At 45.5% G+C, this 24,250-nt stretch overlaps 1 protein-coding gene across 4 annotated transcripts in view; it reads right to left on the bottom strand.

The window, feature by feature from the left end:
• Positions 1-10,843: 10,843 nt before the first annotated feature.
• Positions 10,844-24,250, bottom strand: part of LHX5 (LIM homeobox 5) — a 121,094-nt gene continuing 107,687 nt past the window's right edge. For all 4 annotated transcript variants that reach the window (XM_085879256.1, XM_085879252.1, XM_085879253.1 and 1 more), the window contains one exon: positions 10,844-13,470. In XM_085879256.1, coding sequence (XP_085735382.1) covers positions 13,025-13,470 — 446 coding nt within the window. In that variant the 3' untranslated portion in view covers positions 10,844-13,024. The remainder of the gene's footprint in view (positions 13,471-24,250) is intronic.

The following is a 24,250-nucleotide window of genomic DNA, read 5'->3' as shown; positions in this document are numbered from 1 at the left end:
AATGACTTGCTTTTGCTGCTATATTGCAAACAGGATGCCCCAGGGGCATGTTCCTTTTTCAATTAATACATTACCAGGACATGTGGAACTGGAACATGTCCAACAGGGATGAAAACATTTTCCCCGAAAAAACCGCTTATTTCTATGAAGTAGGAATTACTCGGCATCGATGTCGATTCTGGTTCACCACCCAATTCCTTCCGATTGCATGGTTGGAATGGAGTAATTTGGAATTGATCTACACACCACTATTAAGCACTCCAGCTAAACAGTACATAAGGAACAGCTGCCTTGGCAAGCGATTAATAATAATAAAAATAATACCATTCTTTTTATGCCGTAAAGGTGCATAGGGATGCCAAGGCAGTTTCATTGGCAAGGAGTACTGTCCTGGACAGGTCACCACTCTGACACAGGTTACCCCAAATGGTTATTACCCCAGTGCAATGGTACTCATTTCACCAACCTCAGTGGGATGACAGGCAGAGTCAACCCCACCTGGTGTTAATCCAACAGTCAACAGGGGCTCGAACTCAGAACCCTAAAGCCCCAAGCCAGCCACCTTCACCACAAAGCCAACAACAGGCTTCCTGGCAAGTGATTATTAGCGATCAGTTATAACAAACACCACCCGGAAAGTCAAACAGTTTCCAACTTGGACAAATTAACACATTATTTAGCCATCAGAACTGCTGAAAAGGTCAATTCTGCAGTTTAAAATTTGAAATTAGAACTCAGGTCAAGAGATTCTAGAATCTAGAGCTTATTGCATGTGCAGAAATAAAATAAAGGCACAAACACTCTGAGTTTAAAACAATGAAATTGGACAAATGAACACATTTTTTAAGCAGTCAGAACTGCTGCTAAAGTCAATTCCGCAATTTAAATTTTGAAATTCGATAAGGTTAAGAGATTCCAGAGCTTATCAGATGTGCGGAGATGAGCTAAAGGTGTGAACATTGGAGTGTCCGGGCGTTTATAAGCATTGCAAAGTCTCCAGTTATTCTGGGGTATGAAAATCAGGCATTTCATGAGTGAAGAAAAAAAAAATTTGAGCGCTTTATCATTCCCCTCGCCGAAGGGGAGGGTATTGCATTTGGTTCCATTTTTTACTTGGCGAAAAAATTATAACATTTTTTTTGCCAAGTATGTTAATCTGTAGCGTTTGTCTGTCTGTCTGTTGTCTGTTTGTCACACGATTTTTGGCTCCAGTTTTCAAGGAATTGTTTTGAATTTTTTTTTGCGTGTGTAAGGACCGGCCAAGGACGGCAATGCTAAATTTTGGTGAAGCTCCAAATCCAGATCCGGATCTGAGAATTCTTTAAGTGATTCATCACCATTGAGAGATAGGGCCAAAAACGATACATTGCACAATATCTCAAAAGGTTATGGATGAATTCACGAAACTTGGTGGACAGGTCAGGTGTGCGACCACAACAAATTGATTCAATGTTGGTGAAGATCCAAATCTAGATCTGGATACAATCATTATTTAATTTGAGCGCTTTATCATTCTCCTCGCTGAAGGAGAGGAAGAACTGATTCTTCACCATTGAGAGATGGGGCTAAAAATCAGGTCAGGTCAGGTATGGGAGCATGCGCCAGAGCGGCGGGGCGCTGCGCCGACTTTTGCCGGTATTCCAGGGGCCTCCGTCTGGCCATCCCCCAGGCAGATGCCAGGCCCATCCCCATCTCCTTGAGATGCCTATCAACTTGCTGCAACCACGACGCACGTGGTCGGCCCATTGGCCTCCTCCACTCACGAGACTCCATCGCTGAGAGAATCTGGTGAGCAGGATCAGCATCAGGAAAACGAGCCACATGTCCAGACAGCCACAGCTGATGCTCATGAACTATGCAGGTAACAAATGTCATTTGAGTCTCTCTCAGCAACCGCTCGTTGGACACAAAGTACGACCGGCGATAGCCAAGGATTCTCCAAAGAGACCTGGTACCAAAGGAATTATGTCTCCATCTCAGATCCCTGGTAAGTGTCCAAGTCTCACATCCATAGAGCAAGACTGGAAGCACCAAGGACCTGAAGACTCGGACTTTTGTGCTCCCGCACAGGTACCGGCAGCGCCACACCCCATGTTCCAGTGAATACATGACTCCCCAGGCCCGACCCAGACGTCTATTGACCTCTGACTCACAGCCAGCAGAGACATGAATATCACTGCCAAGGTAAGTGAATCTCTCCATGACCGAAACATCCTCACCACAAACAGGCACAGACAGGACAGCAGCATCCAAGATGTCATTGAAGGTCTGGATCTTAGTTTTGACCCAGGATACCCATAATCCCAGTGGCTCCAACTCTTCATTCAGCACCTCGAGGGCCCCCAAAAGGATATCTAAAGTTTCCGCAAAGATGACTGCATCATCTGCGAAATCAAGGTCCGAGATCTTGACATTCCCAAACGATGCACCGCAGCTTGATCTCTCCGACATCCTCCCCAGAATCCAGTCCAAACAAGTGCTGAAAAGTGTGAGGGGCCAGTACATACTCCTGACGAACTCCAGAAGCAACTGGAAATAAGTCAGAGATGGTACCACCACATCTCACAGCACTCTGAGTACCAGAGTAGAGTTCAGACATCAGATCGATCAGCAGCCTCTGCTGAAACTCTCGTATGCGTTCGGTGAGGACCTGAAGAGCAAGGATACGGTCAATTGTTGACCTCATTGGTGTGAATCCTGACTGCTCTGGATGCTAATGCTCAAGCAGATGGTGGCGAACCCTATCAAGAATTATCCGAGCAAAGACCTTGCCCGGCACTGAGAGCAGCGTCACCCCTCGGTAGTTGTTGCAGTCTTGGCAATCACCATTCCCTTTTCAGAGAGGGACAACAACGCCCCTCTTCCAGTCAGTTGGGATGATGCCTGTGTTCCAGGCAGAGCATAGAACTGCATGCAACTGCACGAGTGCAGCATTTCCACCAGCCTTCAGATGTTCAGCATGGATGCCACAGATCCCTGGAGCTTTACCCCATTTCATCCGGTTCACCGCAGCCTGTGTTTCCACAAACGAAGGTGGACCACAGTTGATTGGAAGGTCAGCAACAGTGATTGCATCACCCCTGACATCCAACTCGACAGCTGGTGGATCAGCCTGGTACAACCGTTCAAAGTAACTGGCCCAGCGGGCCTTCACTTCGGACTCCTCTGTCAAGAGCTGACCACCCTCTGCTCTAACTGAAGTACACTGAGGGAAGGGCTTGGATGAACACAATGAGCGAATTCCCCTGTAAGCAGGACGAGAATCACCTGTCCACAGGTCATGTTCTACCCCCTCACAGATTCCTCGCTCATCGGCCTCCTTGCCCACTGTTAGTGCACATACAGTCTTCCGCCTCAGCTCCCTGAACAGCTCAGCTCTGCCATTCAGCCTGGCCCTGCGACTCTCGTCAATGGTATGCAGTGTATCTTGAGAGACAAAATTCTTCTTCGCCCTATGGTGAGTTCCAAGACTTCCAGCGGAAATATCAAGGACGGTGGTCTTGAAAGCACTCCACAACTCTTCAGGATCTCCCAAAGCACCCAAACCCCCCAACTCTCCACTCAGCCTGTTAGCAAACTCCTCAGATACCCCCTCATCCTTGAGCTTGCCAACATCCAGCCTCGGCTGGGATGGTACCATTCTCCTGGATCTAAGATGCAACGTAAGAGTTTCTACAACAAGCCGGTGGTCAGTATTGAGGAACTGAGCACTCCGGTAGACCCTGCAGTTCTGGATCATCCTCCAACGACCGTCAATGAGGACATGGTCAATCTCCTTTGCTACACCACCAGCATTGTAATACCAAGTCCAGCGATGAGCTTGTGGGTGCTGAAACCATGAACCGGCCACCCCAAGTTCATGACTTCTTGCAAAGTCAAGGAACTTAGTGCTGTTCAGGTTCACAGTTCCAGACCCATGGGGACCAACACACGTCTCATAACCATCCCTATCAGTTGCAGTCGATGCATTGAAATCCTCCAAGACGAGAAAGAAGTGTATCTCGCCTGGGGCACTAATCAACCACAGACTCGAGCGTGGCAAAGAATGCGTCCTTCGTGGAGAGATCACTCGCCTCAGTCGGAGCATAAACAGAGACCACGGAAATGACACCTAAGGAGTGACGAATCCTTCGTCTCATAATACGCTCGTTGACCGGTGTTATCTCAATTATCATTGGGGTCAGCTTATTGGACACAGCTACAGCAACTCCTTGGGCATGGTAACCATCAGAGTGACCAGACCAATAGTTGGTGTAACCACCCTCCATGATCTCGCCACAATCCGCTCTCTGAACCTCAGAGAGTGCTGCAATCCCGATGTCCAAACACTTGAGCTAAGATGATAACACAGGTGATCATCCTCTCTTTGGGATAGGACATTCCAGGCACCCACCTGAAGGGACCGCCTCAGGTTAACCCAAGGAGACCGCCGTCTGGTGAACGACACCTCAGCACCACTCCGACACACTCTCTCACAATCTGACCCGGGAATGTTACCCCGTGGTTTCCCTCCTGTCATCAAGGATTGGGGGTCCCGAAGGCTTTTCCCCAATCCCATCATCCAGTGAGCTGCCCTGTGAAGGGAAGTTGCACAGGAGGTACTCCAACGGAGTGGGTTTTTCAGATTTTTTTCATGCTTCGAGAATGTTTTGCGGAACAAAGGGTTTGACAGTGGCCGAAGTGTAAATCCTACCACCAACCTCCTAATAAGAAGGAACCCAACTGTCAGAGGATGTTCGCAGACACAGATGGGCACTAGATATGGATGGCCGTTGGCTCACAAGGAGCTCCTCCGCCCTTTGAGGACAGTGGTCTTTTGAGTTCACGAGGAAGAACTGATTCAGTTTTGGTGAAGATCCAAATCCAGATCTGGATACAAGGATTATTTAATCTTTAACTGGTTGTTCACCATTGAGAGATGGGGCTAAAAATGATATGGCATATCTCAAAATGTTGTGGATGGATTCAAATGAAACTTGGTGAATAGGTGGGGTATGTGACAAGGACTAATTGATTCCATTTTGGTGAAGATCTGAATCCGGATACGGATTCGAGAATTTTTCAGGTTATTCTTCACCGTTGAGAGATGGGGCCAAAAACTATGCCTATCATTGTTATCTCTAAAAGTTTTGGACGACTTGTGACAAAACGAGGTGGAGGATTTGGTTAGGTGACAAGAACAAGCAATTCAATTTTCGTTGAGGTCCGGAATCAGATCCGACCTATCAGTGGCATAAAAAGTGTAAACTATCCAACTTATCAGTGTGAACTATTCAGCCTGGCAGAGGTATGCTCTCTACGGAGTGCCATTCTGTTTCGCCAAGTTATTACTCTGAGTGCTTTTGCACTTGTTTGTCTGTCTGTTTGTTTGTTTGTTACTTGGCAAATTATTATTATTATTTTTGACAAGTGTGTTGATTGCCTGCGTTTGATTGTCACTTGGCCAAAAAAAATTATCCTGCCCAAACCGCTCAACCGAGCATTCTGAAATTTACAGGGATTAATGTCACCGACCTTGGGAGGGTCACGCATTGAAGTTTCATTAAATTTTGTCTTCCGAAAAGGTCTGCATTGGCCAAGAGGCCGATTTGAGCCATTTTCTAAAATCCTCAAGTTTCATCTGATTGACTTAAAATTTGAACAGTAATTGCATATCAGGTCATTGAATTCAACCACCTATTACTTTTGAGGTTATCAGAGGTCGAAAGGTCAATCTAGGCCATAAGGTCAACATTGGCCAAATTTCTAAAATCAATTTTTTTATCTAATTAACTTGAAATTTGAAGACCATTTGCATATCAGGTCACTGATTCAACCACCTATTATTTTTGAGGTTAACATAGACTAAAAGGTAAAAATAGGCCAAAAGGCCAATTTGGGCCAAATTTTCTAAAATCCTCAATTCTCATCCGATTGACTTGAAATTTGAAGAGCATTTTCACGTCAGGAGGCTGAATTTAACAACCAATTAATTTTAAGGTCAAAAAGTGAATACAGGCCTGATTTCTAAATTGATAGATCGGGTCAAAAACAAAATACATCACTATGTCTCAAAAAGTTGTGGACGAGTTATGACAAAAGAAGGTGGATGAGTTGAGTAGGTGACAAGAACAAGCGGATTGGATTTTGGTTCCGATCCAGCCCATCGGTGGGATACAAAACGTGAACTGTTTTCTCCTGGCAGAGGCAAGTGCTCTACCGGCTGCCATTCTACTTTGTGCTATTTTGCCAAGTTGTCACTCGAGTGATTTTTCATTTGTTTGTTGTTACTTTGCAATTTATTTTAACAAGTATGTTGATCGCCTCCGTTTGTTTGTTACGGCTCGGCACGACACGGCTCAGCTCAGCATGGCACACCACGGCTCGGTATTGACTGTGAGTGTGATAACTTGATTGTTTGTTTGTTTGTTTGTTTGTTTGTCTGTCTGCTCGCCTCCAGCCCAAACCACTGAACCGACCATTCTGAAATTTTTGAAGATTAATGCCACCGACCCTGCGGCAGTCTCGATTTGAAGTTTCATAAAATTTGTTTGACCAAAAATGTCTACACAAGCCCATTCGGCCAATTTGAGCCAAATTTTCTAAAATCCTCAAATTTCATCCGATTGCGTTGAAATTTTAACACGACTTGCATGTCAGGTCATTGAAGTCAACCACCTCTTACTTTTGAGGTTAACTTAGTTCAAAAGGTCAATATAGGCATGAAGGTCAACCTAACATAAGCCAATTTTTTTTTGTTTCTAAAATTGTCAATTTTCATTTGATTAACTTGAAATTTGAAGACCATTTGCAGATAAGATCGCTGAATTCAAACACCTATTAATATTGAGATCAACATCGGCCAAAAGGCCAATTTGGGCCAAATTTTCTAAAATCCTCAATTATCATCCGATTGACTTGAAATCTGAAGACCATTTGCAAATCAGGTTGGTGAATTCAACCACCTATTAATTGTGAGGTCACCATAGGCCAAAAGGAAAAATAGGCCAAAAGGCCAATTTGGCCCAAATTTTCCAAAATCCTCAATTTTCATCCAATTGACTTGAAATTTGAAGAGCATTTTCATGTCAGCTCACTGAATTCAACAACCAATTATTTTTAAGGTGAAAAAATCAACACAGGTCTAATTTCTGAATTGATAGATCAGTCAAAAAACTAAATATATCACTTTGTATATCTCAAAAAGTTGTGGACGAGTTATGACAAAAGAAGGTGGATGAGTTGAATACGTGACAAGAACAAGCGGATTGGATTTTGGTTCCGATCCAGCCCATCAGTGGGATACAAAACATGAACTGTTCTACCTGGCAGAAGCAAGCGTTGTACCGGCCGCCATTCTACTTTGTGCTATTTTGCCAAGTTGTCACTCTACGAGTGATTTTTCATTTGTGTGTATGTTTGTCTGTCCGCTCGCCTCCAGCCCAAACCACTCAACCGACAATTCTGAAATTTTTGAAGTTCAATGTCACCGACCCTGCGACGGTCATGCATTGAAGTGACCTAAAATTCAGTCGACCAAAAAGGTCTACATATAATAGGCTAATTGGCCAATTTGAGCAAAATTTTCTAAAATCCTCAAATTTCATCCGATTGACGTGAAATTTGAACAGGATTTGCATATCACATCACTGAATTCAACCACCTATTATATTTGAGGTTACTATAGGTCAAAAGGTCAACCTAGGCCAAAAGGTCAACTCAATATAGTCCAAATTTTTGAATTGCTTTTATAATTGTCAATTTTCATCCAATTGACTTAAAATTTGAAGAGCATTTGCATTTCAGGTCGCTGATTCAAACACCTATTAATTTTGAGGTAAACATAGGCCAAAATGTCAAAATAGGACAAAATGCTAATTTGGGCCAAATTTTCTAAAATCCTCAATTTTCAGCCGATTGATGTGAAATTTGAAAAAGATTTATATATTTGGTCATTGAATTCAACCACCTATTATTTTTGAGGTCACCATAGGCCAAAAAGTCAACAGAGGCCAAATTTCTAAAATCCTCAATTTTAATCCAATGGACTTGAAATTGGAAGAGCATTGGCATATCAGGTCATTGAATTCAACCACCTATTCTTTTTGAGGTCAACATCGGCCAATGGGTCAACATCGGCCAAAACGTCAACATGGGCCACATTTCCAAAATTGTTTCTAAAATTGTCAATTTTGATCCAATTGATTTAGAATTTGAAGACCATTGCATATCAGCTTTCTTAATTAAAGCACCAAATCTATTGAGGTCAACATAGGTCAAAAGGTCAACATAGGCCAGATTTCTAAAATTGTCAATTTTCATCCAATTGACTAGGAATTTGAATACCATTTGCATATCAGGTCACTGAATTCAACCACCTATTAATTTTGAGGTCACTATAGGCCAAAAGGTCAACATCGACCTGAAGGTCAACATAGGCCAAATTTCTAAAATCCTCAATTTTAATTCGATTGACATGAAATTTGAAGAGAATTTGCAAATCATGTCACTGAATTCAACAACCAATTAATTTTAAGGTCAAAAGGTCAACATAGGACAAATTTCTAAAACTGATAGTAGAACGTTACATCTGATTAGTATGAATGGTCAAATTTTGAGGGTCTTCTCGGGATAAAATTGTCAACAGAAAAAAATTTGATGATGTCATCGGTCATGTGATTCGGCAGCCATATTGTTAAAAAAAAACCTTCAAAAATATTCTCTGAAGTGGCTGAACAGATCAAAGCGAAACTTTACACGTATGACTGCCTTTCCATGAGGAACAAAAGGTTCACACATCTGACGTCACAGGTCACATGGTTTAGCAGCCATATTGGATTTACCCTCGAACCTATTTTTGTCTTCTTCTCCAGACAGCTGGACAGATCGAGGGGAAACTTCACACAAATGTTCCCCAAGCCATGGGTGTACAAGTTTGTTCAGGAATCATTGATAGGTCACATGGTTTGGCAGTCATATCGGATTGAAGATAATATTAAATAATGTTTTTTCTGGAACCGCTTAATCAATCGATGTGGAACTTCACAATTATGATCTCGTAGTGATAATAAATACATATTTTAAATTTCAACTTGATCAGACACAAGGTCTGGCAGCCAAAATGATTTAAAAAATTTGATCAGGGTTCTTTTTTTTTTTTTTATTCGGCTCACTTGGCTGTGCCTGGATGGATTTGAGGGTAGAGGAGTAGCAGCTGAAATGCGAATCCTATCCAGGTTCCCACTGATGACGTCATATTTTCTTTTTGCTTGTTTTGGTTCCTTATGATTACTCCAATGCAGGACTGTACCTATTTGGTCTTCCATTTGATTTGAATTGAATTTATTTTAATCCCATTCTAAATTCAATTGAATAATTATGCAAAACGTCATGGGTCAGGGTCAGAAGTCCAATCAAAATGGGGTTGCATCAAAGCAGGACATTTTGGTACCAGGTCATCATTGCCAGCAATTATAAAGTGGCAATTAGGTAACACACCAGGCCACAAATGCCACAAAAATGCACTCCACAAAACTACACAAACACTACACAAAACAAGTCCTGATGAGGGTCTGCAATCTGATTGCTCTTTTTCTTGTTGAAATTTGAATTAATGACTTACTGAAATATCCCATTTACCCTACATAAAGGGTAGATTTCAAAATATTCCACGATGTCGATTTATCCACATTTTTAGTATGAAATTCAACAATATTTAAGGTATTCATTACAATTAAAATAATTTATTTTGCAATTTGAGGTTTGGCCTTTTTCACAATAGATTGACTGGACTAATAGGCCAAAAGGTCAACAACTTTATCAAGTTTCTAAAATCATTAATTTTAATCCGATTGATTTGAAAGCTGCAGAGGATTTGTAGATCTGGTCAGTGAATTCAACCATCAATTATTTTTGAGGTCAATATAGGCCAAAGGTCAACTGAGGGAAAATTTCTAAAATCCTCAATTTTCATCTGATTGACTTGAAATTTGGACAGGATTTGCATATCAGGTCACTGAATTCAACCACCAATTATTTTTGAGGTCAACATAGGCATGTGACAATGACAAATTGGTTAGATTTTGATGAAGATCCAGATCCACTATAGTTTTAAAAGTGATTCTTCATCATTGAGAGATTGGGCCAAAAACGATATATAGCATTTTATTTCAAAAAGTTGGGGGCAGTTCGGACAAAGCTTGGTGGATGAGTTGGGAGGTGACAAAAACAAGCCGATTGGATTTTGGGTTAATTTTGAGATGGAGATCCGGCATACCAGTAGAATACAAAACGTAAACTGTTCTGGCAGAGGTATTTGCTCGACCAGTGCAGTAAACCAAGTACGATTGGAACACCTCGCTCTGAGAAGCCAGGATGAACCCGAGGAATTGTACTGTTGTGAATTCCATCATCATATTCTGAAAAAAAAATACATGACTGTTCTGGTCTGAATGTGAAGAGAAAAAAATATATATAAAGAGAGCGTAATACACAAATACTTCACGAGACGTAACATGGAGTGAGGAGCGATTACATAAAAGTAAAAGAACATTGGTAAATTAAAAATGCAAACACATCGAGGGAACCAACATACATGTGAGGGTGGAGTTGAGAGGATAAATAAAGGGAAGGATGTTGTATTGTTGTCGGGTTGAGGAAATACTCACATAGATCAGATCTCCAACCAAGACAGAACCTCGAAGGATACCTCCCAAGCCATCTTTGTGACATCACAGCTCTCCTTGTCTCGTTGTCTTTTCTCTTATTTGACCTTTCTGAAAGTCCACGATCATCACCACTCCCCACATTCACCCCCATACCAGGAATTAAATACCAGCAGAGACTCAAGATGGAAAACCACACAAAAAGTACAACGACTGTTTTATTCATTGACCAGACCAAGAATAACACCAAAGGTGACGCCATCTGCCCCCCACACCCCATTTCAGGGAGGGAGGGGGGGCGAGGGAAATGAACACGGACTTCAGCGTCCAACAGAGGGAAAAATTCTGAAGCACTATCAAGGAAATAAAATCCAGACGTATCTTTTGTACAGTATGGACAATGTTAAATATTATAAAATAATGTACAGAACAGCAAATTGAGACACGTACGATTGTCAGGACTTCACGTCGAAGAGACCGGACCGAAAATTATTTCTGACATTTCTGCATTTAGAGTCCGAACCAGAGATCTCGCAGCCATGTTGCTTGGCCTTGAGGGTTATCCCACCCCTGCCCTCCCCAAAGGTGATGTTGTATCATTTTCTGTTGCTATTGCTGAAGGAAAAGTTAATGGATTATGCCCTCGATGCACTGCAGCCAACTCGTTTTCCGCTGCTAAGGCAACAGTGAGCATTTGTCCTTTGTGACGTCATCCCCATGAATTACGTTCGTCCTTGAGCCTTCGACGCATGTCAAATCTTGCGGAACCTCCGACGCATGGCTTTTGATACAGCGCAACCAAGTGATCATGTGATTACTGCTCCTGCGGTAACTGCAACAACGGTGTAGAAACGCCGTTTGCAGGTGCTGTGGCATATAGCAGGTACGCAATCGTGATGTCTCACAATGTGATACGTGATAAGACAACAAACGATGTCATTTCTCACAATGCCTTTTCATGAGCGTCACAGCAAAGCTCTTTTTCTTTATTTATTTATTTATAGAGTTTTGCATTGGGAAGAGACGGAATTGGGGGAGGGGGAAAGGAGAGATAAAATACTGAATTAAAGTTCATATAAACTTTTGACGATTGTTTTCTTTTCCCATCAGTACTAAAATCTCCAAATAGAAATTAGATTTCTTTTCGTTTTAATACTGTTTTCACAGCAAGGGTTGTTTTGGATACGAACAATGTGGAAGATGTGGCATGCCGCCTCGTTCCACTATAACCCCCCTTTGTTTGAAACCTTCCATCCAAGGCCCGAAATAAATCTGAATCTAAACAACGAACATACAAAATAAAAGCGAAATATATTAGAGGACGACTTTGAGTCTTCAATTCGGTTTCATTGTCTCTACTAGGAATATAATGTGACGAGTTTACAACAAACTGTTCGCTCTCACGTACAAACTCATCTTCTTTTTATATCTTTGTAAAAATGCAAACTTTAAAAGGGCGTTTGGCTGGCCTTCGTGACTCGTCCGTGTTACTTTTACTTTGGTTGCGGAAACGTGGTTATAAATGGCTCATCAAAGCACTACTGGCTCTGTACTTTGCTTTCACCAACCTCTGGAGTGGGGTGGTTGTTGTAGCCTGAACTCGAACTTGGTCCTAACTGGGTCACCCCTTACTTGGACGTGCTGCAGCCACCCAGTGTCTCCATTGGAGCCATCAATCCGGTGATAAAACTACACGCATTAGATACAAAACCATGATTGATGCAGAAATACCTTGGGTCTCTGAAGAACCAAGTTATTTGGGATGTTCAGCATTCAGCTCCCGAATCTTACACCATGTGTGTTTGTGTGCGTGTTTGTGTGTGCGCGCGCTTGTTGTAATACTGCAAGGTCTCTCTCTCTCTCTTTCTCTCCCCCCCCCCCCCCTTTCCACATGGCAGAACAATGTGACTACGACAGTGGATTTTAATAAGTACACCATCATGGGGCTTGCAGGGTCGTGCCCATTAACACTGCCGATTTGTCATGGGTAAACAGAGGAAGGAGTCCAGGCAGGAGGTTCTCCAGCACCAAAGCCACAACTTCCCAAAGCATTCTTCAACTCCATGACTCCTCATGATAACATCACAGTACTGATATAACATCTTCCAGAGAAAATGTCAAAGCTGCAGCTTTGGATTCCACCGAGAGGAGATAAAGCTGGGTTTAACTGGAGACTATGTTCCTCAACCTCAACATATTGTAAGAAACGTTGCAGGATGGAACTGATGAAAGGGATAAGTTAAAAAGCTGCACGAGGGTCCATATATAGCAGTTGGCCAAGTAGTTGTGAATAGCCGGTGTAATAGACGGGTCGCCTGAGCAGATATGGGTTGGAGAAGATTGTGGATGGACGTGGAGAGAGGACATCGTGCTGCCAAATGTTACCAAACCGCTGTCTCGTTCATTTCTGGATGTGCCATGGGATGTCCATTATAACCATTTGGTGCCCCAGGTCCAGTCATGTGGAACGGGGGGCTTGGCCCAGCACCCCCATAAACGTCTCCAGGTCCTGCCACCATTCCATGCAAGTGTGGTCCAGGTGGTGGCTCAGGACTTGGTGTGTCTCCACCACCTGTTGTGCCTCCACCACTTCCAGCATGAGGAGGGATCATGTCAGCGAAACGAGGCATGGACCCACCGGCCTCATGTCCGGGAAGGCCCCCGGGATGGTGATGGTGTTCTCCCGGGCCAATGGCGCCCGCAGGCGGCAACGGGGGAGGAGGGAGGAAGCCAAGCTCTGCAGGACTTTGGGCCTGACCACCTGCAGGCCCTCCCTGCGGGAAGAAGTCGTACGTGGCTCCAGGAACGTAGTAATCACCTTGGTAGTCTGTGGAGGTACGCAAGAGGGGCACTAATTAGTAATTAGAACCACAGCGAACATATATCATATTTGCAAGCACTCATCTGATTACACTCACTTAACACTATGTGCTGAAAGAGTGCGCATAAAATCACTGAGTGTTCATCGTCCAACGTGAAAGGGTTAACGCATGCAGTATGGACAAACTTCGGCCTTGCGGTTCCCATCAATGTGAGCTATGAGAACGTGCCCACTGCTCCACCCACTTTCAAGGTGAGGTCGCACGCCGCGGGAGCTATATCAGTAGTGGGAGACCGATCGAAACTGGTGAATCCTCACACGTTAACCACAGCGTCCTGGTGGGAGCGCGATAGCGCCGTCATCGGCACTTCAGTGCCTCCGCAATGCGGCTGCGGCTCCGTGGGGCTGCACTTGACCCAACAAGGCATTCGAGTGACTATGCAAGGGGAGCGCCGTGACCTTCACACTGTATATACGCTCTGTTCACATGCCGTCAGCACAATCGGGGTTCTGCATAAGAACAAAAGGCTCAAAATATGCATTCACCATGACCAACACAACCACAACTACCATGTAACCGAAAATGAGGTTTTAAATTCCATGGTCAGGGAGTGCAGTGATTGTAATGAGTGGACAAAACGACAATCAGCGTTCCTTCCACATATGACAAAGCAAAGATTCCAGATAGGAAGTAAGAGGGGTTAGGAGAGAAGAGTAAGGGGGTTGAGGGAAAAAAAGAATAAAATGTGGAGGAAAGGAGGGGGGAGGAGGGGGCATACATTGAACATCATGGAGAGGAAAGGGCATTGGGGGGGGAGGTGAGAGGGTCCACCATATACAAGTAACAAATAGATGACCCTTTTTCAATCACTGCCGGTGTGTACGTTACAAATAGATGGCTCCACCCAAAAATGGCAGCAGTAATGTTTTGCTATGCAGTATCAGGTTCAGAAACGGCCTGCATAAATGAGGAAGACAGTTGGGCATCTCTCCATGGTGAAGAAGCCCGAAGTAGCTACCGATAAGTCAGGAATTAATTAACTTAAATTTTTAAAAGAAACTCTTTACTTTCGAGTGAACGTACTCTATCTCTTCTGATTGAATCATACTCACCCCCCCCCCCATCCCGGCCCTTTCCTTCCCTGCGCCTTTCCACCCACCCAATCAGACTCGGTCCATTCACGAATCTTTGCAGGTCCATGCACCAGGTTTCAGGTAAATTTCAGTTTGATGAAGTCCTCCGGTTAAAGATGCATATTTCAGTAAGAAAAGCATCATTTTCGGTTCCACAACTGCACCCCACCCCCAATCCACCAGAGTTCGGGCCGACCCACGAACCAACACTTAATAAAAAGCATCTGCAACAAGCTCTCGCAACACACTCATGCTCATTAGGCGGAGCGCGCAAACACAGCGGTCGCTAAACGTGAGGGGTCTCACCCGTCAGCAGAGTGCGGAGTAAAGGAGCTCCACTCAATTCCAGACACGGACGCGCGCGCGCGCCACTGCAAAGGTGCATTTGATGTGTTCGTGCGCAGAACTCGCACCGCGAATATCGTTTCGTTTTTAACTTGCATGAACGGCACATCCAGACATTCTGCACGTATTTACACCCGGCATGACTTGAGTCAACGATAATGTGATTTACTGCAACCTTGATTGTGTGTTCAGCGGAATAACCGGATTCAAACCTGACTGTTTCACACGATTACCTTGTGTATCGACGTGTGCGTGTGCGTGTGCGTGTGCGTGTGCGTGTGTGTGTGCGTGTGTGTGTGTGTGTGTGTGTATGTGTGTGTGCGCGCGCGCGTGCGTGCGTGCGTGTTCGTAAATTGCTCGCCGTTTCAATCAAGGCTTTCGAGTGGATATGCAGCCATAAGAAGAACCAAATCGCTGTGAGCACGTGATTAAAACGATATCGAAGGCACCGATGGTTAGCGTTTTCGTTTCACGCTTCGCCAGTCGCTTTGGGGGCGAAAAGGATGCGAAGTGCCACCCCCGGGCATGCTTGGGAAAGCGAAGGTCCCAGTGCCCTCCGGCACGGTGCTGCGTGCCCTGAGGGCGCGCGCTTTGTTATAAAGATGTCCATTTCCGGAAATCTTTACACCGTTCGCTTGTTTCATATCGTGTCTGCAAACCGCACTGAGGTATTAGGATCTCTCCGCGGGGGCATAGCAGGCGGTTGCCCCGGAGACGCATTAAGATCTTAGGGTCCGCTAAATAATACCTCGCTGAGCGTCCAGAGAGGCGACACAAAGGGGCAGGGTGAAATTTCTTACGGGGCTTAAGCGTATTACACGAGGATTTACATGCGCTGCAAAGCGGACGCGAAGAGCGCACAGTGTTAGTTTCACATGTAAATCACAAGTGTGGGACTCAGGTCGAGCGAACTCGGCGGGACTTTGGCGCCGAGTTTTTTAAAATAAAAAACCCCAAATCTCCGGATTATGTTCGGGCAGGACCCGGTGCATTGAACGAGCAGAGACAAGTAGGGATAACATGTCGGGAGGGCGCAGCGTTACTCGTGTCGTCTCCATCTGAAGTTTACTGCCCCGGTGGTCGCGCTTCCCATGAATAACGAAAGTTTTCTGAGCATGTATATGTAGACGTCACCGACACATCACAATTACCCGATCCATTTGGGGAGAAAGTTGTGGTCGCGACTCTTGTGGTGAGAGCACCTGACGGCCTGTGGGTTCAAATGCGGCTGAAGGGAAACATCATGATGGACCATTGTCCTCTGAGATGGTCTGTGAAGGATGATCACCTCTATTGGATGCCAGTAAAAACCTGGTTAGCTTATTGGGGATCTCATGGAGGTGGTGACCTTCCTGCCCTGCCTGGACTGGTCGACCTGCGATACCAGTCCCGTCTCTTGACTAGGTGCACTTTTCATGCCCGAAAGGTAACCTGTAATTGACATGAGAATGGCACCTGTCCAAAAATCTACCTCGACCCCATTAAAGGAGAAGGATGTGTGTGTGAGAATGCAGATGGAAGAGTTTGGGGGTGAAGGGGAGTGATCCTAAAAGAGTGTGAGGAAATGATTGGAGAAGACTCCTTTTGTTTTGATATGAAAAACAACTTTGGTTTTGTGTGAATGGAGTAGTTATGAGGTGGATTTAAATAGTTTGTGAGTGTGTTAAACCAACGGAAGCACAGCACAAATACAGTACACAACGACACATCCACCAGAGTTTACTCCAATACCTGCTTCGCAATGTCTTTAAAACATGCCCTTAAGTCCACGGATAACTAATAAAGGTAACGACACGAAAGGTAAAATGATATTCGAGAGAAACGATAAGGTTCGAATACGTGACGAGCGTTCCAGGATCTGATGGGATGGAGGAGAAGTGCACTCAACTGTGAGCTGTCTGGGTTCAATTCCCGACTTGACTATAAACTATCTGATCAGTGCATTGCAGGCCGGCCCTTGCACTATGGATGTTAAACTTGGTGTCCCTTCTACTGGGATTTGTTGGTGTGGGTTGAAGATCCAAATTTGTGTCATTCATGAAGAATAGGCGAGTTATCACGGTCACCCTGGAAAACAAATTACAAATTCAAAGATGAAAAAAAAATTCAAAACAAAAATTGAAAAAAAAAATTGTTTTAAAAATGCACTGCACGGAGTACCGAGAGCTCAGCATGACCCATAAAACCACCGCACGGATCAGAGAGATCAGCTCAACACAAAGAAGCACAATATGGATCGTCGATACTTTCACCGCGAGGATCATCGAGAGATCGGCTCAACACAAAGAAGCACAGTATGGATCATTGATACTTTCACCGCATGGATCATCGATGCGAAGGCTTTTATATAAACGCACCACATATGTGATCAATCCATATGTTTATGATACAAATGCAGTGCGTGGATCATGAATAGTTCGGCTTTTGATATAAACGCACTGTATGGATTATTGATCCTTTCATGGCTTTTGATACAAATGCACTGTGTACGGGTGGATCATTGATACGTAACATGCATTGATGCAAGTGCACTGTGTGGATCATTGATACTTCGGCTTTTGATTTTAAAAATTAATAATAAATTCAGTTTGGATCATCAACACAGACTTTTGATGTAAATGCACCACATGGAACATCCACATTTATGCTTTTGATAAAAGCGAAATTCGTCACAGGTGTCGTCGATACCTCGGCGCCGCTAGATACAAATAAACCGCACAGATCATCGAGAGATCATTTGGAAACAAAAACGCACCGCACAAACCATCAATAGTTAGGCTTTTGATATATATGCACCACACGGATCATCGAGAGATCAGCGCGACACAAAAACGCACTGCAGTGACCTAGGTGGCGTTTGAAGTATCTGTGGTAATTGGGACAAATCCGCACTGAATGTGCTACAAAGGGGGTGCAGATGTGGCTTTGTTCGCATATTAACACGCTGCCATAAAGGAGAACGCTGAATGGGGCGCCTCCCGCATACAATGCTGCCATTGAGCTCTCTCTCTGGCAAGCTTCTCCGGCCTGTACGGACCAGGCACACGGGCCTCCCACGGAGGAAAGTCACGCAATACGACCGTCCACTAGACCCGCGGGAGCTCAGCGTCCGTAAGGCCATCCAAAATGTGTGACAGCCAATGGCTCCTTTCTGTCTGACTATATCAGCTGTGGTCGCTGTCACGGAACATTTCAACCACATATCAATTGTATGGCCCTTTTGGAGAAGGTTATAGTGAGCACAACTAACTGTAGGTCGAAATCTGAAGACCTTTATACATTTGAATGGAGTTGGACCTATTTCAAAAAGCAAAAATAATTTTGCTTCAAATGGCATAGTTATGCTTTTTGTTGCACATTCTGCATGTCTGAGAAAAATGCAAGGATCAGAAGAAGCAAAATGTCCTCAACCTTGATATTTTTAAAACCTCCCTCCGTATATACACAGCATGGTCATTTGTGTCAAACAACGATTGGTTCAAGTACGCAAAAGCCTTATGTACACCCTTGGTGACTGTTTTGAGTTAGCACTCCAGATATATGACAACGAAGGATAGGAAAGTTACAACAAAGAGAAATAATGCAAATTCAAAAACCATTGCACATCCAGAAGATAATTGGTCACTTGTTAGAGTAGAACCCGGGTTGCTGTTCCGTTGTATTGGCTGTGAAATGACATTTCTCCGATCATACGATGAAATATTGCATTTTTCACGTGATATTCAATTGAAAAAAAACAACAACTTTAAGCACCAATTATAACTTCGGTAAATTTCCCGGTTATTTTTGTGGACACTGCCATGTCTTCTCAACGGATAACGGTGAAACACACTGAAGTCACAGAGATGTGTTTTGACAAACCCTGGACATAACAATGGAGACCTGTGCATAAATTTCTTATAAGTTCACTGATGTATTTGGTGCTACAGGGCGATTTCTGTTTCAGAAAATGATGTGAAGTCGGAATCTTTTTTGCAATGTGTGCACTGTCCCACTGATAAACGTCAAGCCGGGTGCCTCATCTGCCAGCAATAGTTGGTGGAAGTTCACTAATGATGCAACCAGCGGGCTGAATTCAGAATTAAATCCGAATCTAACATGCTTTTGCTACCAACTACTTTCGGCCGACGACTACTTCAACAGCCCCGATTAATCCCATAATGTGTGGTCGGCCGGAAATCGTTTTTGGCTCGTGTCTTTCATGGACCAACTGGTCAGACCTGACATTCGACTGAAAGTGGCAGGAATTTGTAATTTGGCCAGGGTGCAGGACATGTCACCTACTCTTCGCGAAGGACACCATGGGATATTTAACATCCACCGACGACCAGTGCTGACAGATGGTTCCTCCAGCTTAATGTCTTTCAAGTGGATAGCTCCTTGCATCTGAAACACCAGGATGAAAGTTTATAGCTGGTCAGATTCAAACCCAGGCTTAGACATCTAAAAGACGAATGTTGAAACCTTTCAGCTCTTCTGCCAGTTCGATAGGCAATGACATTATAATTCCTCGAATTTTAGGAAGGTAGCCAATCACTGCTCAGGCATGGCTGCCTGTCACAGAAAGGTGACAGATTCATCAAAAGATTATGGTCAGGTTAGCCAAGCATTCTCCAAAGAGACCTAGTACCGAAGGAGTCAAGTCTTCATCTCAGATCCTTGGTCAGAGTCCAACTCTCACATCCATAGAGCAAGACTGGAAGCACCAAGCAATAGTTGCGTGACTTTCATCCTCCTGCACCTATGCATCTCCCCAGGCCCGACCCAGACGTCTATTGGCCTCTGGCTCACAATATGCGTAGACATGAATATCACTGCGAAGCTGAGTGCATCTCTCCATGACCTCAACATCCTCACCACAAACAGGTACACACAAGATATCAGCATCCAAGATGTCATTTAAAGCCTGGATCTTAGTTTTGACCAAGGAAACCCATAATCCCAGCAGCACTGCCTCCACATTCAGTGCCTTGAGAGCCCCAAGGATATCCAGCATCTCCACAAAGGTGACTGTATCATCTGCGAAATCAAGGTCAGCCTGATCTTGACACCGTACCGTAGCCTGATCGTACCCCAAATGATGCACCCTAGCCTGATGTCTCCGACATCCTCCAGAATCCAATCCATACAAGTGCTGAAAAGTGTGGGGACCAGTGCACACCCCGGAAGAACTCCAGTAACAACTGGAAATAAGTCAGAGATAGAAACACCTCACAGCATTCTCAGTACCAGAATAGAGTTCGGAAATCAGAATGATCAGTTTTGGTGGCACCCCACGAAGACGAGAATCCTCCAGAGGACATCCCAATTCACTGAATCCAACGCTTTGTGGAAATCAACATAGGATGCAAGCAGCCCCTGCTGAAACTCTAGTCTGTGTTTGGTGAGGACCCGAAGAGCAAGGATACAGTCAATCGTTGAACTCTTTGGTGTAAAGCCTGGCTGTTCAAGCAGATGGTGGAGAACCCCATCAATAATTATCCAAGCAAAGGCCTTGCCAATCACTGAGAGCAGCATCACCCCTTGGTAGTTGTTGCAGTCCTGGCGATCACCCTTGCCTTTTGAGAGAGGGACAACAAGGCCCCTCTTCCAGTCAGTATTGATGATGCCTGTGTTCCAAACAGAGCAAATAACTGCATGCAATGACACGAATACAGCATTTCTACCAGCCTTGAGAAGTTCAGCATGGATGCCACACATCCCAGAAGCTTTACCCACTTTCACTTGGTTTACAGTAGCCTGTGTTTCCACTCACAAAGGTGGTTCACAGTTGATTGGAGGGTCAGCAAGAGAAAAAGTTACACCCCTGACATCTAACTCAACAGTTGGTGGGTCAGTCTGGTAAATAACGCCAGCAGACCTTCACTTCGGACTCCTGTCAAGAGCCTACCACCCTCCACTTCAACTGCAGCACACCGAGGGTCGGTTTTGGAGGAACACAATGCACAAATTCGTCTGGAAGTAGGACATGAATCACTTGACCACAGGTAATGCTCTACCCCTTCACAGATTCCTCGCACATATGTGTCTTTGTCCGCCCTCAGCACACGGACAGTTTTATGCCTCAACTTCCTGAACAGCTCAGCTCTGCCATTAAACCTGGTCCTGTGACTCTGGTCAATGGTATCCTGTGCTGCTTGGGAGACAAAGTTCTTCTTTGCCTGTTAGTGGGTTCCAAGACATCCACCGGCAACATCAAGGATGGTAGTCTTGAAGATACTCCGCAACTCTTCAGGATTCCCCAAAACACCCAGACGCCCCCCCCCCCAAATCCCCACTCAGCCTGTTTGCAAACTCCTCAGTTACCATCTCATCCTTCAGCTTGCCAACATCAAGCCAAGACTTGGATGGTACCATTCTCCTGGATTTAGGCTACAGCTTCAGAGTTGCTACAACAAGCCTGTGGTCAGTAGTGAAGAACTGAGCACTCCAGTAGACCTTGCAGTTCTGAATCATCCTCCAGCAACCATCAACGAGCACATGGTCAATCTCCTTTGCCACACCACCAGTGTTGGAATACCAAGTCCAGCGATGAGGCTGTGGGTGCTGAAACCATGAACCAGCCACCCTAAGTCCATCACTTCTTTCAAAGTCAAGGAGCTTAGTGGTGTTCTGGTTCACAGTTCAAAACCCATAGCGACCAACACATGTCTCATAACTATCCCTATCAGTGGCAGTTTATGCACTGAAATCCCCAAGACGAGAAGAGTCTCTCGCCCTGGGCACTCATCAACCACAGACTCGAGCAAGGGATAGAATGCCTCCTTCACACTGAGATCACTCGACTCAGTCAGAGCATTTACAGAGACCAAGGAAATGACACCAAAGGAGTGACAAATCCTCAGTCTCATCATACTGTTGCGAATTCGCACCCGCCGGCATGCGAACGGCCACGTAACTCAAATCGCGGCACGTCGCCCACCGGACGGACAATTCAGTCATGACCCTCTCGGAACAACGCCGGGAGCTAGTCACGGGTGGGGGTTTAACCTCACCACGATCGTGCGAATTGCCCACCCGCGCAGGATAGGGTTACTCGCCACATTCGATCTACCTAAGTACCTGCACGAATGGTCGACCGGGCGATTGTACCACGCCACAGGCCGACTCCGGACACGAACTGCTTAAGCGGTCCGTTCCGTGCTACAGTGATAACCGAGCAGTGTTATCGTCGGCCTTGACGGTTCAGATTAATTACCGGGATGTTGCACCCACTACTAACCCCTTACGTGAAGCAGGATGGAGAGTCAATAGAGAAAAGATGAAGCGAAACGGGCACAGTTCAACAAGCAAGCATTTTATTCACACGCACACACAGACAAGCACAGAAGGCATGTATTTACAGCCATACAATTATGCACAAAAAGCAAATGTAATACAACCGACTAACGCGTTCACACGGCAACACTTCCACAGTTTTACTTCACAGACGGCGCGAACACACATTTACACAAAAGCAAAAGAAAGAAGCCACCCTCACAGACAAGGAGGCAGACAGGCCCGTAGGCCAAATGTGCGCGGGACCTAGAGGAGCGGCCAGGTCCGCGAGATCGGGGAAGTCTTACCCGCGTCCTCGTGACGCGTTGGCGGGCAAGCCGCGAAATGTCCGCGCTGCTGTGCCCCGACTCCGTGCCCCTTGGCGGGTTTTGTTGGCACCACGTTTGTGGTGGGGGAGGAACGGGGCCCCCTTTGCACTATCTCAGCGCTGGGGAAGGGGAAATTGTTGATTCCCTGAGGGAGGGGAGTGGCTGGCTGAATTGGGTCCCGCGACGAGACGAGCGATCCCCCACACCGCAGCCGCGTCGCCGACTGCCGTCCTCCTGGCCTCGGACCCAAGCTCCCCTGCCCTGACCAGCCGCCCGCAGCTCCACCGCGTGCAGTCGACTCAACTCCGCTAACGCAACGCTCCTTGTCTCCAAAAGCAACTCCTCGACGACACTCTCTTCAACCTGGTAATTCTCGCGCTTTTATAGCCGGCAGGAGAAGCGAATATGCAAATTCCAGGATCAGAACGTGATTGGAGGCGGGACCACGCTGCCCCCCGGTCAGCCATTGGTCGGGCAAAAATGGGCGTGAACCTCCCCTGATCCTAAAATTTGCATATACGGACTTCACATACACGCGCTTGGAGGCGGGGCCAAGCCGCCTCATGCTCGCCCATTGGACGGAGGAGAAGTGGGCGTGTAGCATTCCTGATCCACGGATCGACGCGTTCGGCCTTCACTGCCAAACGGCCCCGGGACCACGACGTTTGGTGTTGACTGGTGGTGTTTGGGAATGGCCGTAGAAGCGATGATGTGGGATGAAGTTGTGAAGGTAAAGGCGAAGGTAGTGGAGGGTCTTCTGTGGTGAGGGTTGACGTTGTGGTTGTTGTCTGAAGGTTGGCGCGTGGTTGTAGTTTGTGACGATAGCTGGTGTGGTGGTTAAGGTGGTTGTTGTGTGATGGCGGTTGAGACGTGGTTGGTTCAAAATAACGACAGAAAAGAAAAATGGCTAACTCAAAGCGTCGCAGCCCGGATGATTCACATAAATTCCCTCTATACAACGGGTTTGGGCTAACTACACATGCACTTACAGAGATATCTCACTTGCGGGCCCTTTATGGTGTAATGCGAATTTCCACAGCCGTAACAAGACGTTCATTGAGCAGTGTTACCTCAATTATCATTGGGGTCAGCTTAGTGGACACAGCTACAGCATCTCCTTGGGTATGGTAACCATCAGAGAGACCAGACCAGTCATAGATGTAACCACCCGCCATGATCTCACCACTCTCAGGTCTCCGAACCTCATAGTGCTGCAATACCAATGTTCAGACACTGGTGCTCAGATGATAGCAGAGACCGGTGATAATCCTCTTTTAGGGATAGGACATTCCAGGCACCCACTCAAAAGGACTGCTTCAGGTTAACCCGAGGAGACCGCTGTCTGGTGGATGACACCTCAGCACCACCCCGACACAACACCGCAATCCGCCCCAGGAAGGTTACCCCTTGATTTTCCTCCGATCCTGTGTTAGAGTAGTGACCCGTCCAGGACTGTACTCCTTGCCAATGAAACTGCCTCGGTAGCTCTATGTGCCTTTATGGCACGAAAGGAATGGTATTATTAATATTATTATTATTTCCTCCTATCATCAAAGAATGGGAGTCCCCAACACTTTGCCCCAACCCCATCGTCTGGTAGCAGCACAGGAGGTACTCCCACATAATGGGTTTTCAGTTTTATTTGCGTTTTTTAATGCGTTTTGTGGAACGGAGTGTTTTACAGTGGCCGGAGTGCAAATCCTGCAACCAACCTCTGAGAA

This window comes from Eptatretus burgeri, chromosome 4, assembly GCF_056783735.1.
Source record: "Eptatretus burgeri isolate ZD-2024b chromosome 4, Ebu_testis_v1, whole genome shotgun sequence".
Taxonomy (NCBI): Eukaryota; Metazoa; Chordata; class Myxini; order Myxiniformes; family Myxinidae; genus Eptatretus; species Eptatretus burgeri.
The sequence above is the reverse complement of the archived record's forward strand: the minus strand, read 5'-3'. Positions and strand labels throughout refer to the sequence as shown.